Source organism: Microchirus variegatus (assembly GCF_963457635.1).
Source record: "Microchirus variegatus genome assembly, chromosome: 1".
NCBI classification, from domain to species: domain Eukaryota; kingdom Metazoa; phylum Chordata; class Actinopteri; order Pleuronectiformes; family Soleidae; genus Microchirus; species Microchirus variegatus.
Window position 1 is genome coordinate 43,567,097 of NC_139802.1, and position 18,235 is coordinate 43,585,331.

The 18,235-nt window shown below is 41.2% G+C and overlaps 1 protein-coding gene across 1 annotated transcript in view; it reads left to right on the forward strand.

The window, feature by feature from the left end:
- Positions 1-18,235, forward strand: part of wdr7 (WD repeat domain 7) — an 83,820-nt gene that overhangs the window by 33,407 nt on the left and 32,178 nt on the right. The window contains exons 21-23 of the mRNA XM_083892827.1: positions 298-416; positions 2,040-2,163; positions 8,424-8,537. Of these exons, the coding sequence (XP_083748953.1) occupies positions 298-416; positions 2,040-2,163; positions 8,424-8,537 (357 nt within the window). The remainder of the gene's footprint in view (positions 1-297; positions 417-2,039; positions 2,164-8,423; positions 8,538-18,235) is intronic.

Sequence of the window (18,235 nt, forward strand, 5' to 3'; positions counted from 1 at the left end):
TGGTTTTCAGTGATGTCCTTTGACAAGTTGTTGTCGTATCACTTGAAGAACGTTCCAGTTGTACTCGCTGGTCGTAATTTTCTCAGTTTTAAACGGAGCGCCCCCTGGAGTTGCAATTCCAAGTCGGGAACTCATTTAAGGGCAACTTGAACACGCCGCGAATCCCTGATGCTCGTGGTCTGTCGACGTTTCAAATAGGTAGAATTTAGAGTTTAATGTGACAGCGGTGAGGTTTGTGTTTGAGCTCGACCTTCACTACAGTGTCCTCTAACTCTGAGTGTGTGTGTGTGTGTTTAGGTTGGAGTCAGCTGGCAGCCATGCACTGTGTGATGCTCCCCGACCTCCTCGGCCTGGACAAGTACAGACCACCTCTGCTGGAGATGTTGGCGAGGAGGTGGCAGGACCGCTGTCTGGAGGTAACCCTAACCCTAACCCTAAAACCAGATCTTAAACCAGAAAAAGTCTCTTTAAAGCTGTGAGAACCAACCAAAGTGCCCTCACTTCCTATTGGTTTGGACAACCTAAAGAAAACATTGTCCTTCACTTTAACCATAACTAGTTAATAACTAACCCTAATCTTAACCCAACCGCAATTTAAAATCTTAGTCTTAAACTTCAGAAATGAAGTTCTGCCTCATTAGGACCATGTTTTGGTCTCCATGAGGACTTCCGGTAATCTTAATCTAACCACAATTCAAATGTTACTGTTAATCTGAACCAAAGCCTCAGAAACTGAGGTTCTACCTCATTAGAACCAGATTTCAGCCTTCAAGAAGACAGCTGGTCTTGGATAAAGTTGGTAAGAAATGAAGTTCTGCCTCATTAGGACCATGTTTTGGTCTCCATGAGGACTTCTGGTAATCTTAATCTAACCACAATTCTAATCTTACTCTTAATCTGAACCAAAGCCTTCGAAATTGAGGTTCTACCTCATTAGAACCAGATTTTGGCCCTCGAGGAGCACTGGTTTTGGAGAAAATGGACCACAAATGGAGTTCTGCCTTATTAGGACCACGTTTTGGTCTCCATGAGATAAAGATCACTGTTTATGCCAGAAATAAGGTCCTAAAGAGGCAGCAAATACTATATAAGAACCCTAACTCTAACAGTTGGTGCCTAGTGCTAATCTTAATCTGAACCAAAGCCTTAGAAACTGAGGTTCTACCTCATTAGAACCAGATTTTGGCCTTCAAGAGGACAACTGGTCGAAAAGAAAATGGATCAGAAATGAAGTTCTGCCTCATTAAGACCACGTTTTGTTCTCCGTGATGACCCCAGGTCCTGATAAAGGTCAGTCTTTATGCCAGAAAAAAGGTTCTAAAGAAGCAACAAATACTATATAAGAATAGGTTAATTCCTAGTGCTAATCATTATCTGAACCAAAGCCTTAGAAACTGAGGTTCTACCTCATTAGAACCAGATTTTGGCCTTCAAGAGTACAATTGGTCGAAAAGAAAATGGATCAGAAATGAAGTTCTGCCTCATTAAGACCACGTTTTGGTCTCCGTGAGATAAAGATCACTGTTTATGCCAGAAATAAGGTCCTAAAGTGGCAACAAATCTATATAAGAACCCTAACTCTAACAGTCAAAGCCCAGTGCTAATCTTAATCTGAACCAAAGCCATAGAAACTGAGGTTCTACCTCATTAGAACCAGATTTTGGCCTTCAAGAAGACAACTGAAGGTTCTCTTGGATATAAATCGATAAGAAATAAAGTTCTGCCTCATTAGGACCACGTTTTGGTCTCCATGAGGACCACAGGTCCTGGCAAGGTCGGGGTTTATGCGAGACAAATACAAGAATATTCTTTTACACAACTACAAATCCCTAACCCTAACATAAACCTGGTTCCAACCCTGTCAATAAAACCAAGTTTTGACCCTGAAATAACCCTTAAAATGTGTGGGGAACCAACAAAATGTGATTAAAAAATGTCTCTTAAGACGCTAACTGTTGAATTAACCAATCATCAGCCGTATAAGGTTAGTTTACGTTCATTGGCTGATGACTGTGACACCATCACGACGCTCTTCTCAGGTGCGAGAAGCGGCCCAAGCTCTTCTGTTGGCCGAGCTGAGGCGAATCGGCCAATCGGGACGCAAGGACACCATCGACGCGTGGGCGCCGTACCTCCCTCAGTACGTGGACATGGTCAGCTCACGTGAGTAACTCCCTCGTTTTTTTTTGTTTTTTTTTTTTTAATCCCACAGTCATTTCTGTTTCAACGGCAAAAAAAAATGAGGTTTGACTTTGTGAAGCAGCACCAAAACCCCCATAGAGGAAAATGAATGATTTTTCATCACAGCACACGGGGACACGTTGATCCACCGCTGCCTCCATCAGTCACTAGCGAACGTGCCGCTGGGTAACCTTGGTTTGTTTGGAAAGCGTCGTGTTTTCAGATTTACCTCGGTGACACAAAGTCAGACGACGAGCGGCGGCAGCGGCAGCAGCAGCAGCAGCAGCAGCTCGCTATGAGTCTCTGTGAGGCTGGTTTTCTCAATGGGGGTTCGGTGCAACGTAGAAAGTCGTAGAAAGTTGATTTTTCCCACTCAGATGTGGTTGTGGGTGTAGATTTTATTAAGGTGGCCTTTTGTTAAGCGGCTAATATCAGGAAAATATCTGTTATTGTGTTCATGTCTGAAGCCCAATTTATACTCCTGCGTAAAGTGCTCTGCGTAGCTACGCAGAGTCCTCTGCGTCGACGCAGAACCTGTCGAAGAGCCTCTGCGTCGTCTCCGGGTGCACGGAATATTTTTTAAGTGTCCGTCACTCCGTCAAGGGACTACGGAGACGGCAAGAGCTGCGATTGGTCCTCAGGACAGGCCGAGCTAAGCTGCTCTGTGCCGGCTCTCAGTGCGCTCCGGGCGTCCTGACAGAGGCGGAGCTGATCCCCGCCGATAACGCCGCTGCCGAACTATAAATACGTCATATCTTAACACACACAGCACACGTTTAGACTCTAAATGGCCAATTTCTCGCCTCAAATTATCTTAAAACTGCGTTCCGTGACACAGAAAAGTGAGAAACGGCCACTTTTTCAACAACAACAGTCTTTCTCTCTCTTTCTTTCTCGGACGCCATTGCTCACTGTAGCCAGAAGCACAACGACCTTGCGCAGCGACCCCTACTGATCGGGCGGGAAATTGCAGCGAGTGTCCGTCACCACGACGCAGAAGTATAAATGCTCGAGGCGTCTCCGTGGTGACGCAGACGGATAACGCATACGCAGTCGGAGAAGTATAATGTGGCCTTAAGTCTGTAGCTCTGTATATTTCCTCGTCTCGCTCTCTCGTCTATAGTTAGACCTGCTGATGGGAAGAAAGGTGAATCTCCACCTTCTTTTACTAGAAACAGCCCTCTAAAATGCTGTGTGTGTGTGTGTGTGCAGGAGTCATGGTTGCTGAGGATGCTGTGTGGGGGGGGGGGGGGGGTGTTTCTCAGGGGAACTGTTACCATAGCAACGGGCACCAGTCCGTGTTGTGTTACCACAGCGGTACCGCAGGCAGGGGAGACGGTGGGAGTGATGGAGCGGTGACCTCGGGGGACGAGGGAGGATGGAGAGCTGGGGGGGAGGAGGAGGAGGAGGAGGGATGGAGGGAGGATGGAGGGAGGAGGAGGAGGAGGAGGAGAGAGAGAGGTTAAAGGGTCATTGAATTTGATCTGTGTGCTGCACAGCAGGACTGACACAGACAGTAAGATGACTCCTGCCTAGTCCTGGAAATCCTGGAACATCATGGGGAGAGAGTCAGGGAATGTGTGTGTGTGTGTGCGGCTCCCCTGAGGGAAGTCCCTCTTGATGCTCGCTCTGCTGTTTAATGCCACGTGTTTTACTTCAAACTCTCTTTTTATTTATCCTGTTGACCTTTTTGTGCGTGTGTGTATGTGTGTGTGTGTGTGTGTGTGTGTCCTGTTAACGTCACGTAAACCATAAATAAACTCAAAATCCAGTGATTTAGGTAGGACTCCATCACCTGGTGGTGGCACTTGTACCAGAAATGAGGGGAAAACCTGCACAGAAGAAGACTTTTAACTTTTTCATAGGCCTATAATTACGGTGGCCCAGAGGTGTCAGGCCAAATACAAACGCCACAACACAAATACAAACGCCACAACACAAATACAAACACCACAACACAAATGCAAATGCCACAACAGAAATACAAACAACACAAATACAAAAGCCACAACACAAATACAAAAGCCACAACACAAATGCATGCATGCTTTTGCATTTGTGTTGTGGCGTTTGTATTTGTGTTGTGGCTTTTGCAGTTGTGGCATTTGTGTTGTGGCTTTTGCAGTTGTGGCATTTGTGTTGTGGTGTTTGCATTTGTGTTGTGGCGTTTGTATTTGTGTTGTGGCTTTTGTATTTGGCCTGACACCTCTGGGCCACCGTATATAATAAACCAAACTCAAGGAAAAACTGGTTTTAGCCAATTAAAAAAGGGTAAAATTTCCTAAAATGTATATCAGCTTACATCTATTAGAGTCTAATAATATGTCTGCCCTGTTATCTCAGTGTTAGACAAACCTTTCCAACAGAAAACTGAAGTTTATAAACCGTTCGCTCTCCTGCACCAAACCCCATTCAGAAAATCGACGATTTTACGCCACAGCGTTCGGCAGTTCTTCGTCCGCTGCTGCCTCCTTCACCGAGTCCAGACGTGTTATTTTATGACTTCTGTGTTTGAAACAGTTTGTTCAAATATATTCAGACTCACCACAGTGACACAAAGTGACCACACGAGGCAGCACTACACCAGCAGCCCCCGTGTCCCCAGTGAGTTAAAAACGCCGATTTTCTCTATGGAAATTGGTGCGGGGACGCCAATCGCCACGGAAAACTGCGAACACAGACGACGTTGACGATTCGCGGAAAAGCCGAACACCGACAAAACTACCAGCCAAGCACGCGTTGCGCTCACCAACTCTGAGGCTTTAATCTGTGAGCAGCAGGGAGACGACGGAGAGAGTCTCCACCTGGGGGGGGGCGACAGACACACACTTAACACACTCGATTAAACAAAGTCCACGAGCATTGTGCGACGTGCACTCGCATGAACACACACACACACACACACACACACACACACACACCCACACACACACTCAGGGTCAAACAGTGTGAGAGAAGCAGCTGTTTCTTTGATCACTCAGCAGCAGTGATCACTTCCTCTCTCTTTTTTTAAACTTTATTGTTCACCTCCATCGCCCCAATCCTACCTTTCTTTTCACCCCCCCCCCCCTCGTCAAGCTGCTGTTGTAGGAGATGTGACCTTTCCTCCTCTTTCCTCCTCGCCTCCTTTCTCCTCCTCCTTGTCACCTTTGTCGTTTTTTTTTTTTTTTTGCACCAGACCCTCGTCACCTCTCCTTCACCATCCTTTTCCTTCCTTCCCTCGTTTCCTTCCCCTTGATACTTATTTATATATAGAAAGAGTCCAGCCTTTACTTTTTGTTGATATATAACCTTCACTGATTCTTTAAAACACATCATTCCATACGTAGTGGTCTTATATTCCCTAGTCACCTTCCCTTGTGCTCTATCCTTCCTTCATTTATTCCCTTCCTCCTTCCTCACTTCCTTGTAGTGTTCCCTTTTCTGTCTTGATGTGAGTTAAAGTTTAAAATGACGTTAAGTTAAGACACTTTTCAACAATATTTATGCCGTAGAAATGAAGTAAAGAGAGCAAAGTGATAAAATTAGGTACAGAAACAACTTTTTCCTCCTAAAATACTGCACAAACATCTTAAATCTAAATATTTAATAATAAATATAGTAGGAGAGATATATGATTAGTGTGTAGGAGATCTGACCTTTCCTTGTCTCCTTTCTCCTCCTCTTCTACTCTCTTGTATTTCTTCTTTTTTAATTTCCTTCCTTCCTTTTGATACTTATTTATATGTAGAATAACCTTCTATGATTCTTTAAATCATATCATTTCATCTTCCCTTCCTTCCCTCGTGCCCTGTCCTTCCTTCATTTATTCCTTTCCTCCTTCCTCACTTCCTTGATGTGAGTTAAAGTTAAAAATTATGTAAATTAAGACACTTTTCAACTATAGAATAACACATTTATGAACATAGAAATGAAGTAAAGAGAGAAAAGTCATATCATTAAGTACAGAAACAGGTGGGACCTTGTCCTTTTTGGTCCTAAAATACTGAATAAACATCATAAATCTAAATATATAACAATACTTATAATAATAAATATACCATATTTTAGGTTTAAAGCATAAAATCAGTAAAAAAATAAAAATATAATGGTCAAATTCGCTGATTAAAGTCAGGATTAAAGCCGTGTCATTTTGACCAGTGGAGATGAGGAATTAAAGAGGGAAGAGGAGGTGCAGCAACAGACTGAAGAGAGGAGGAGGAGGAGGAGGAGGAGGAGGAGGTCCTGGAGGTTAACAAGGCATGCTGGGAGCTATGTGTCATGGCTGACATGACAAGCTTGACCTTGGAGCAGGGCAGAGCGTCTCCTCCTCCTCCCCTCCATCCCTGCTCCCTCCTCCCTCCTCCTCCTCCACATCCCTCTCTTCTTTTTCTCCCCCATCTCCCATATCTCCCTCTCTCTCCTTCTCCTCCCCTTGGCCACGACAGCTGAGTTATAGGTGTGTGTGTGTGTGTGTGCGTGTGTGTGTTCCTCGTCGTAAAAAACATCGATATCAGTATTTTTTTTAGTTTTTTAACCAAATTTCTCTTCCGCATAAAGATTGATTTCATGTGACGATTGATTTCACACCTGGTACTTTTAAAAGTAAAATGGAGAAAAAATGGTACATTCCGTTTGTAGTCGGAACTCTGGAATTTACCAGCTCGGGAAAACCCTGATCAAGCTCATCAAACGTCGGTTGTTATCGATTAATATTGCTAACAACGTCCAGCCTGAGCTACGTTACATTCCATGTCCCCCCCCCGACTTTGCAACATGCCAACTTCCGACTTCCGATGTAAATGGAATGCAGCGGAAAACCCCCCTCCCTATGTCGTCCAAGCGACGCGTTTTGGTGGGGGGCGGGGCTTCTGGTGGACGACCGACACAAGAATCAAAGCGAACGATGAAGAAGATGAGTTCGAAAAACTTTTTTTTTTTAAATCCCTGAAAACGTTCGCTAATCTCCGACATTTAGCAAAAATAAATGTCTAAAATTTCTAAACAATTCTGTCTACGATTCCGATTCTAATGATTCACTTACACCCGAAACAACCGGTTTACGAGTCACGATAATTTTGTCACGTCGCGGTCGTCGCTACGCCGACTCCGCCCACTTTGAGGAGGAGCTACCAAGTCACGGGGGGAAAAACAACGTGACCGAGTAGTCTCGAGCCGCGCCGTGCCGGAACTGTATGGCGGGAAAACGCGTCGTACTTATTCCAGCTTATTTGATTTACATCTTCTTGACGGCCAATCACGGCCTCTGTTAGAGCTCGCCGCGTGCTGATTGGCTCCCAAATGAACTGCAGCTGAACTGAGACTCGCACAGAGAGACGGAAGCATCACTTATTCAAGTTTAATTAAGTTTTTATCACGTAAACATGTGAGACGGATGCTCTGCGTGCGTGTGTGTGTATGTGTAATATAAAGTCATTGTGTGTGTGTGTGTGTGTGTGTGTGTGTGTGTGAGCAGGTTAATTGGAACATGGAGCTCAGATTAACGAGGATTAATCAATGTAATTAAACAAACTGTAATAATAGTTTGTCATTAACTTGTGGTGACATTTGTGTTTCTACTCAAATTATCTCTCTGTGTGTGTGTGTGTGTGTGTGTGTGTGTGGGGGGGGTGTGTGTGGGGTATTCCTTATGTTATTATGGGGACGCGTCTTCCTTATAGGGACAAAAATAACGTAATAAGTACGACAAGCTAGGCAGAAGTCAGGGGTCAGGGGTCAAGGTCAGTACTAGTGATGGTTAAGGTTAGCGTAAGTCTCCAGAAAATGAATGCAAGTCGACACGATGTCCTCTGAAGTCATGGAAACCAGTGTGTGTGTGTGTGTGTGTGTGTGTGCGCGTGTGTGTGTGCGTGTGTGTTTCATTAATTAGGCTGTTTTCTCGCAGATTAGCGCAGCATCAGCTCCGTTTCCCTCCGTCGCTTCATTCATTAGCGCCGGGGCCGGCTAATGAAAAGCCACACTTAATTGGCAAAGGGGGAGATAAAGGCTAAATGAAAACACTAAATATAGTGTGTGTGTGTGTGTCTCTCTGTGTGTGTGTGTTTCAATTAATTCCTTCGATAACGAGCGTTCGCCAATAAACCTTTATTAGCTGCTTAACCAGGACAGTTAGCCTGATTATAAGGCGCTACAATCATTAGCCTCCTGCTCACTCTGTCTCCTGTGACCACACACACACGCACACATATATATATAATATATAACATTAACTCAAATCTCTCTCTCTCTCTCTTTCTCCACAGCTGGGGCGACCACAGAGTCCTCCCCTCAAGCCCCGCCCCCTCCCGAGGCTCAGCCAGTAGAAACCAAGGCTCCCGAGGAGGAAATGGACGTCACCGATGATGACATCACAGCAGGTAGGCGAGAGAAAATGTCATCAAATCGTCTAAAGAGCGCGTTCACTACTTTATCTCACTGTGAAACAGACTTTTTTAAAGCGGAACTAGACCGGAAGTTCCTATTAACGCTGTTTTTTTTGGTGTGTATCTGCGTCATTACCTTGTTTATGAAGCCCTGACGGTTCGAAACAAACAGTTCAGCCATTGCTGAGAACGTTGTGTTTTATTGTAATCTCGGGGCTCAACGAGATCACTGAAAATCCCGTAATAGTTACGTAAGCAGCGGTTCTCCTGAACAACCGATCGTCCCGCTCCGGGCACTAGTCCGGGCACATCCGGTTGCGTACATTGAACCGCAGAAGAAGAATAACGTCCGTTGTGGAGGTGTTTCACGAGCGACAGTGTCTTCTGACTCTTGGTCAGACTCCGGGTCAAACGTCGTCAAAGGGACTGCGGCGGGGAGTCGTGAAGAAGCTATTTTTAAACACTGTTAAAACAATGTTTTGATAATGAGGAGCAGTGCATCCGCCGCTCCAGAGGGGGGCGCTGCGCTTCTGAGAACGGATGTGCTGAATAGTACTGGCCAATCACAAGACTCTGTCTTCTGGGGGTGAAAGTTCACTCTGAAACATCGCGGCTGAAAAACACTGTCAGAAAAGAGGATTTCTATCGGCTAGTTTACAGCAACTAGGAGGTTTTTGACCATAATAACAAGTTAATGTATGTAAGTAGACCTCCATAACTAACATATATGTGCAACAGGACCACTCTATGTGACCTTTAAATAGGAAACACAGATTGGTTTTTCCCCACACCAAACCCCATAGAGAAAATCAACGATTTTAACATCACAGCACGCAGCAGGTGTCGATCCGCTTCTGCCTCCGTTTACTATATTCAAATCAGTTATTATGCGACTTCTGTGTTTAAAAACCCTTTTCTCAGATTTAACCGAGTGACAAAACCATAAGAAAACGTAAGAAAAGAGTGAGCAGCGGAGCAGCAGCTGCTGCGTCTCTGTGAGATAAAAACCATGGTTTTCTCTCTGGGGTTTGGTGTGAGAGGAAAAATGAGGCTAAACTCCGTGGAGACTTTATCTGCTCTGGTTTTTTTTGTTTTTAAAAGAAACATTCAAAAGTCATTTATCTTTCATGTGCTGCTGGATTTAAGGGTGTTGCTGTAAACGTTAGGTGTGTGTGTGTGTATATGTGTGTGTGTTTGTGTGTTCTTTGACCCGCGTGGTGTTAAAAGCAGTTTGGTGTTTAGTGTGTCACACATGCTCGTGAAGTGAGAAGTTATTCTCCTCACCTGCAGTACAGGTAGACACGCACGCACACACACACACACACACACACACACACACACACAGACACACACACACACACACACACAAAAACACACAAAAACACCTTTCCGGTCCATTTCCCTTTAACTGTGACAGACGGGAGGACATAACACAACCTCCAACTTCAGCAGTGGTTAAAAAAAAAGTTTTCCAATATTTACTGATGCACATGAATATAAATATTACGGCTTTCAATTGAAAAAAAAAAAAAAAAAAAAATCTGTATTAATCGCATGTTTTAATCCATATTTTAAGGCTTGCAATAACTCACATGTAAACATAAAATAACTTCATGTAGAATAAGACAAATTTTTTTTTATCGTGAACTGAGTCGATCGGAAAACTTTTTTACACCTTTTTCCTCTAGCACCTTCTTCTAGTAAATCCAAAAGAAGTGTCGTTAATTGCCTTAAACGTCTCCTGTGTAAGAATTAGTGACATCTAGTGGCGACACGACAGATTGCTCCGCCCCCACTCGACTACGGTGGCCTTAATCCTGATTCTAAAGCTCGTAATAACTCGCGTTAAAACATTAAAATGACTTCACGTAGAAATAGCACAATTTGGAAATGAATGCAAAGTATTTATTCTGTACTTGTTAGCTTCGCGCTTACGTTGTTCGTTATCCGTCCATTATCGCGAACCGAGTCGTCGGACAACTTTTTACACAATTGTCCTTTCTTCTTCTTCTAGTAAATTCAAAAGTAGCTGTGTTAATGGCCTTAAACGTCTTGCGTGTAAGAATTAGTGACATCTAGTGGTGACACTGCAGATAGCTCCGCCCACTCCTCCCTCTTTTTGTCTACTACGGGAAATACGGTAGCCTTCGCCTTCCATAAAGGATGTCATTTTCTTCTTTGTCGCTTTTTGCTTTACAACGTGAAACACGTCTCGTTTTGTCCGTCCGGGCTTCTGTAGAAACATGGAGGCACAAAATGGCGGCTTCCCTAAAGCAAGGCCCCTCGTAAAGGCTCATTCGAAAAACTAAATTTTGTTTTATTTTAAAGCGATAAAACCCTCCTGAGTGTTGCATACTGGACCTTTAAATATTTGATACGAGTTGCCGTGTATTCATTTTGACAGTTTGAGATGAAAAGATGCTAAATATTCTGTGTTAGCTAACAGGTCGTTGCTAAATAATCTCGAAACCCAGTTTCTCACATGACGATGAGACAGGGTGAGGGTCAGTAACGTTTTATCTCCACTAGAGGGAAGACTGAGCTCACTAACTGAGAGTCGGGGGGGGGGGGGGGGGATGCGGTTTCTCATCTGTCTCTGGTCAAAGGTCACTGGTCACTGGCCCCGCCTCCTCCTAATACAGGAAGTTGTGCTTTTTCTTTTATGTTTATTAAGAAAACCCCCCCCTCCGCAATAAAGCTAACAAATAATCTGCGATCCAGAATCAGATTATAATTTGGGTTTAACGTCGGGTCAGTTTCTCTATTTTTTTAATGTCCGCCTCAATGAAGAAGAGTAGCCTCCCCCCCCCTCGCCTCACCTCGCCCGTCAGTTGCGAGGGGGGCGGGGTCCACAGCGGAGGCACAGATAAAGGTCAGAGGTCAAAGGTCGCGCTGACCCTCACCTCTCTCGTGTCATTAGCCCCGCTGTGATTTGGTTAGCTGAAACGCTAGCCTCCCCCGTTAATCTAATGGCGGAGCGTGGAGGTCGTTTGGGTCAGGATCACGTTTCTGTTTCTGCAGCAGATTGAACTTACGAAGAGATGAATGATCGCGCCGCGATTCTACGATTGTTTTCTGATCATTGTGTGTGTGTGTGTGTGTGTGTCCCAGCTGGTGTGTGCTCATATTATTATATTACACACACACATTGTGAGGCAGTGAAGTTATAAATGTGCAGGAATGGTTTTTATCCCGTCTTTATTACAGAGTCTGCGGTTTCGTACAGTTGATATGTTATATCGTGATATATCGCGGTATTTTATTGCGTCATATTGTCGTGTTTTTATGTAATTCGTTTATTTTTGAAGCTTTGTGTGGATATAAAAGTATTCAGTGTGTTGCATTTAAGCCTCCAACCACTAGTTGGCAGCGGACTGATTTATAGAAGTTATCTTTCGTAATATATCCAAATATATCGTAATATATTATCGTTCTCATACATCGCAAATATCGTATCATATCACCTTTATTGCCAAATTCTCAAAATCACTGAATCTGATTTTTTTATTTTATTATACTTTTTATTACTTCCATAGAGAAGCGGAGTATTTTAATTAAGTATTTTAAAATTGCGTCATGTGCCGGATTGTTATCGGTAGAGAATCAACGTTGTTGTATTGGTATCAGTATCTTTGTGAAGTGATATCAGTACTGGAGACTATTTTTGGTACCAAACGGTACTTTTAATCTGTATTTTTACTCAAGTGTAGTAACAGAAACGTAGTTCCAATGAGTCCAAAATACAAAATGCATTCAATAGCACTCACAAATTCTTGATTGTCCTGTATATATGTTTCTATGTTGTTTTTAATAATTGTGAGAGTGGAAAAAATTGTTTATATTTTACACGGTTCGGGGTGAAAAAAAAAATCCCAGTATTTTTTTTTTTTTTTTTGATTTAACGCTAAATATAATAAGTCAATGTACGTAAAAAAAAAAAGTCATTAAGTCACTAATTATCGCCTACAGATTCTATTAATGGACTTATTTTCTATAAAACAAACAAACAAAAAACTTAGTTTTAGCATAACCACGCGGGGCTAACCTGTGTGACATGTGATTACGTAGGCCCCCTAATGGTCATGTAGTGACATTGAATTCTATTCTATACGCTGCACGTATTCAGGGATTGTGTGGAGAATTTCATAATTTTATTTTGCGACGTTTAAACAACAATCACGATATTAGCTTAGATAGAGTAGGCGTGTCCAAAGTCCGGCTAGCGGGCCAATCACAGCCCTCGGTCAGATTTCGAACCCGTTAGCTCCAATCCAGTCGTGACGGTGACGGACAGATTCATCTCCTGCGTTCTTTTCCTCGTCGTTCTCGCGACTCTCGCGTAGCGGCGGCGATTGTTTTTGTACGATGAATAACAAACAACGTGTGAACGTCTCGTGTTCATATGCAGCAGATAATGAGCAAGCGAGCGAGCGAGCGATGTTTGGGCCTGTGGGCAGATTTCACATGTTAATACTCGGTCACATTGATCAGCGCCGAGCTCGGTTTTCACCTCAGAGACGTCGTGGATCGCACACACACACACACACACACACACACACACACACACACACACACACACACACACACACACACACACACACACACACACACACACACACACACACACACACACACACACACACACACACACACACACACTCTTGTGTAATCGGCTTAAATGGAAACGAGATAATGGCGACAAAGACGGGGAGACGGGGAATTCTGTCTGCAGACGAATCAACGCACAGTGTTTGTGTGTCACTGTATCTGCGTCTCCTCAGTATCATTATTATGATTTGATTTTATTTACTGCTGCCGATTATCGATTATTATTATTACGTCTGCTTCTCACTGCACGTCTCAACTATAGTGTGACGTGAGCTTTTCTCAGCTAAAATAGACGAGAAAACTGATGATATTATCATTTCACCGACTATAAGACACTTTTATGCTGTAGTTTTAATGTCTGGGCTGAATCTGAATACATGAAAAAACATTAATATTACGTTTTTAAAACTATTTAACCAGTTGTATGTGGAGACGGTGGAGGCTACAAGTGCAAGAAAACACCTATTTTTTCACATGTAACGTGCCGTTCTCAGCTAAAATAGACGGAGATAAGATGTGTTTTTATTCATATTAATGATGATATTAACATTTTATCGTCAATAAAACATAAATCGCTCACTTTTAGAGTAGTTTTAGTTGCCGCCTTGAATCTGAATACAGAAAAAAACCATAAATATTAAGATTTTTAAAACGGCAAAGAAGAACGGGATCATCTTTATACCCAAATGTCCTCATAAATGAAGCCGTTTATCTGTTTTTATTTATAATAATTCTGATTATAAACAGACGGACAAACCATCCTTGAATTAAAAGAGTTATTTTTACCTGATTTGCATAATTTATTGTTTTTTTGGTCCATTAAAAAATGTCCAAAAATTGTTGCTCACTGTCCACAAACCAAAAATAATTCAGTTGAAATGATTTTTCTGTGGAATGCAGCAAAGAAAGTGGAAAATATTCACATTTTAGAAGCTGAAAAATCAGAGAAAGTGGATTTATTTAGTAAAAGACACTCAGGCTGTGATTTAAATCAAATAGATTTGTTTATATTTCCTGTACCATTTCAATACTAATGACTTATCAGCGAGTTAGAAGAAATAATTATGATTTTCACTTCCATTGTGACCCATTTTTCCTCAATCATGGTTTAACCCAATTATGTAAAGTGATTTATCCCAATTCGTCACTTGTGTCTGAACTTTTGATTCTACTTTTTTAATGAATAATAGCAGTTGTTTATTCACGTTAAATCAATCTGTGCTAAACTCTGCTGGAAAACAGTGCAAATGCTGTTGATTCAACTGCGAATGATACTCTGCCTTAATCGTCTGATCCTTTATTCTAAGTTCATGAGAGGAAGGAAATAATAATGAGGAGGGGAGAGAGAGAAAGGTGAGAGAAGTGTGGAGAGAGGTTTAGGATCGAGGGAAAAGAGGAAGGAAGGAAGGAAGGAAGGAGGAGGAAGAGGTAGATTAAGGATGAAAAGGGAAGTGAAGGAGGTGAGGATGAAAGGACGCTGAACAAAGAGAGAGAGAGGAGCTGATTTCTTTGTTTGAGGAGGAGTGATCAATAACACACACACACACACACACACACACACACACACACACACACACACACACACACACACACACACACACACACACACACACACACAGTGTGTGATTGAGGTCAGCTCTTGACCAATTAACCTCACGTTGGAAACAACCTGCTGTCGCTCACACGTTACAGCAGATCTTCATTCACTCACTGTGTTTATACAAGAAAAACTTTATTTACAACACGGTTTTCCATCATCATCATCATTAATAATATTAATATTATTGATATTAAAGAACAAAACACTGATTTACAGTTTCCATGACGACATAAGAAACCATGAGTCTGCATTTAGCTGATTGTCAATCACATACGTATATATGTATGTATATATGTATATGTATGTATATATGTCTATGTATGTGTATATATACACACATATATACACATATATGTATGTATGTATATATACATATATATATGTATGTATGTATATATACATATATATATGTATGTATATATACATACATATATTCACATATATGTATGTATGTATGTATGTATGTATATGTATGTATACATACATATACATATATGTGTATATATGCAATATACAAACATATACAAATATATATTTACATATACGTATATATTATTAGTACTATTATGTCTAAAGAGTAAGTAATCGATGATTAAATGATTATTTAAGAGTATTTTCCTCGTCAATTTTAGTGATTTTTCAATCATAAAAACCAAGTTTTTCTTGATTTTTCAGCTTTTTAACCCTTAGCGTTACGGTAATTATGCGACGGTTTGTGCGGAGTAAATTTCATAAAAATTCCAACAAATAACAAATGTTATTTTAAATGTGTTTATTGTGTTCAAATTTAACACACAACAGTCTGGTGTTTGTGTACAACTACAGTGTTTTTCTCCATTTTAAATTCCATTTTAATATGCAGTAAATTGTAAAATAACTGCCGGATATTGAGAGTTATTCTGGAAAAATGGACAAAAGAATATATTTTTTATTTTAATGATTAAAATAAGCAAAAAAAGACATATTGAAGCTTAAATTTGAATATTTTCTGCTTTCAAAAACCATTAAAGCTGATTTAATTTTGATTCGTGGACATTTAAGGAACATCGTTATAGTCATTTCTTGGACATTTTACCGACCAAACGATGACAAATGTATAGATTTATGTAAAATAGTGAACTTGGTGTTGATAAATCAACATTTTTACCGTAGAAAAAAAGTTACTTTCTCTAATTAACAGTAATTATAAGCTCTAAAAAGCCAATAATCAAAAGTCTAATGAACTGAAGTCGTAAACAAACCTAAATAAATAAATAAATAAATAAAAACAACATTCCCATGTTTCCCCTGAAGGACCAGCAGCCCTCGCTAAGCTTTCCCATCATGCACCCCAGCTCCGCCTCCATTGGTAATCAATGACCAGACGACTGGTAAAACCCGGATCACCGGGGACCGAGCGAGGGAGCGAGCGGGTGATCGATATCAGCGGGAAGCTGATGTGAGAACGATGGAGGGAATCAGGGAAAGAGAGAGAGAGAGAGAGAGAGAGAGAGAGAGGGATGGACGCTTAAGACGTGTGAGAGAGAAGAGAAAGTTTAAAAAAGACCAGAGAGAGAAAAAGTAAAGACGAGGAAGAGGACGAGATCTGTCCTTACGGCAAATGTCACGAGGGAGGAGGGGGGGGAGAGGAGGGGGGGGAGGGGGTGAGGGGGGTAATTGAAAACACAATTAAGTTGATAGAGGGAAAAGATTCCAGTCCGGAAAAAAAAAAAACCCTGAGCGGACGCCGCTCAATCGTCTACGTGAAGGTTAAGTGTATTTAACTTTTCTTAAAACACACACACACACACACACACAGCGCTTCAATTAGACTGTAGACGACGAGGAGGAGGAGGAGGCGGGGTCAGGGTCAGGGGTGGCGGCGGCTTCAGACGCCACAAACAAACTGAGGAGAAGTTTGTAGAAGAAGAAGAAGATTACGACCTCAGATTTCACTGCTCCATCATCCCTTAGTGTTTTCTCTGAGGGTTTTTTTTTTTTGTGGGAAAATTAGGCCTGAATCATTTTTATCGGAATTTTATCGCAATCGGAACTCGACGTGCTGCGATTTTCAATTTGTTAAAGCCGAAAATGTGAGTCACAATATCATTTTTAGATGAATTATTGTCTTAAACTTATCTTATTTTAACTCACTTTTGAATGAAAATGCGAATAATGATGTTAAAACGATTATTCTAGCTAGCAGATAATATATATATCGCAATCCCTGTCAAAAATCGCAAATTAGATTAAAACTCGTTCGGCACTAACTTGAACTTTAAAAACAGCCGAGAAGCACAATCAGACCATCTGAATTTGTTACTGTGTCCTCAGTCCTCAGTCCTCAGTTTCTCTGAGGATTTCTTTTTGTGGGAAAATTAGGCCTGAATAATTTTTATCGGAATGTTTTTCGTAATCAGAACACGTATGGCATACTGCGATTTTCACTTTGTTGAAGCTCAAAATGTGAGTCACAATATAATTTTTAGATTAATTATTGTCTTAAACTTAACTTATTTTAACTTACTTTTGAATGAAAATGCGAGTAATGATGTCAAAACGACTATTCTAGCTAGCAGATAATATATATCGCAATCCCTGTCAAAAAAATCGCAAATTAGATATATATAATCATTCGGCGCTAACTTGAACTTTAAAAACAGCCGAGAAGCACAATCAGACCATCTGAAGTCGTTACTGTGTGGCCCAGCAGAGGGCGCTGTGACAACAGGCGGAGTCGGATAAAAAATGGGCGGGGCATTAAATAGGTGGGCGGGGCTTCGTCCATATTATGTGGTTCATTAGCTTCAAATCTCATCACAATAATAATATTATTCCAGCAAAATAATAAAACGTTAAAGCTCAAAATGTGAGTCACAATATTGTGAATGATGAATTATTGTCTTAAACTTATCTTATTTTAACATACTTTTGAATGAAAATGCGAATAATGATGTTAAAACGACTATTCTAGCTAGCAGATAATATATGTCAAAAAATCGCAAATTAGATTAAAACTCGTTCGGCGCTAACTTGAACTTAAAAAACAGCCGAGAAGCGCAACAGATTATCTGAAGTCGTTACTGTGTGGCCCAGCAGAGGGCGCTGTGACAACAGGCGGAGTCTGACTAAAATGGGCGGGGCTTTAAATAGGTGGGCAACAAGTTTGTCCATATTATGTGGTTCATTAGCTTCAAATCTCATCACAATAATAATAATATTCCATCGAGATAACAAAACAACAACTATATTCATGATGATATTTCACGGAATTTCAAAGTAAAAGTGTTACAGACGACGCACTTCACAATAAAACATACAAAAAAAAAACATTGAAAATTAACAAATAAAAATAAAAATTAAAATAATAACACATGGACAACTTTATTTATTATGATTTATAATGTTATGTTAAAATATATATTTAAGATCAAATGTATTATTGTATTTAAAAGATACATTTAAATGATGCATTTAGAGTAAAGGAAGGAGGGAAAAATTGATA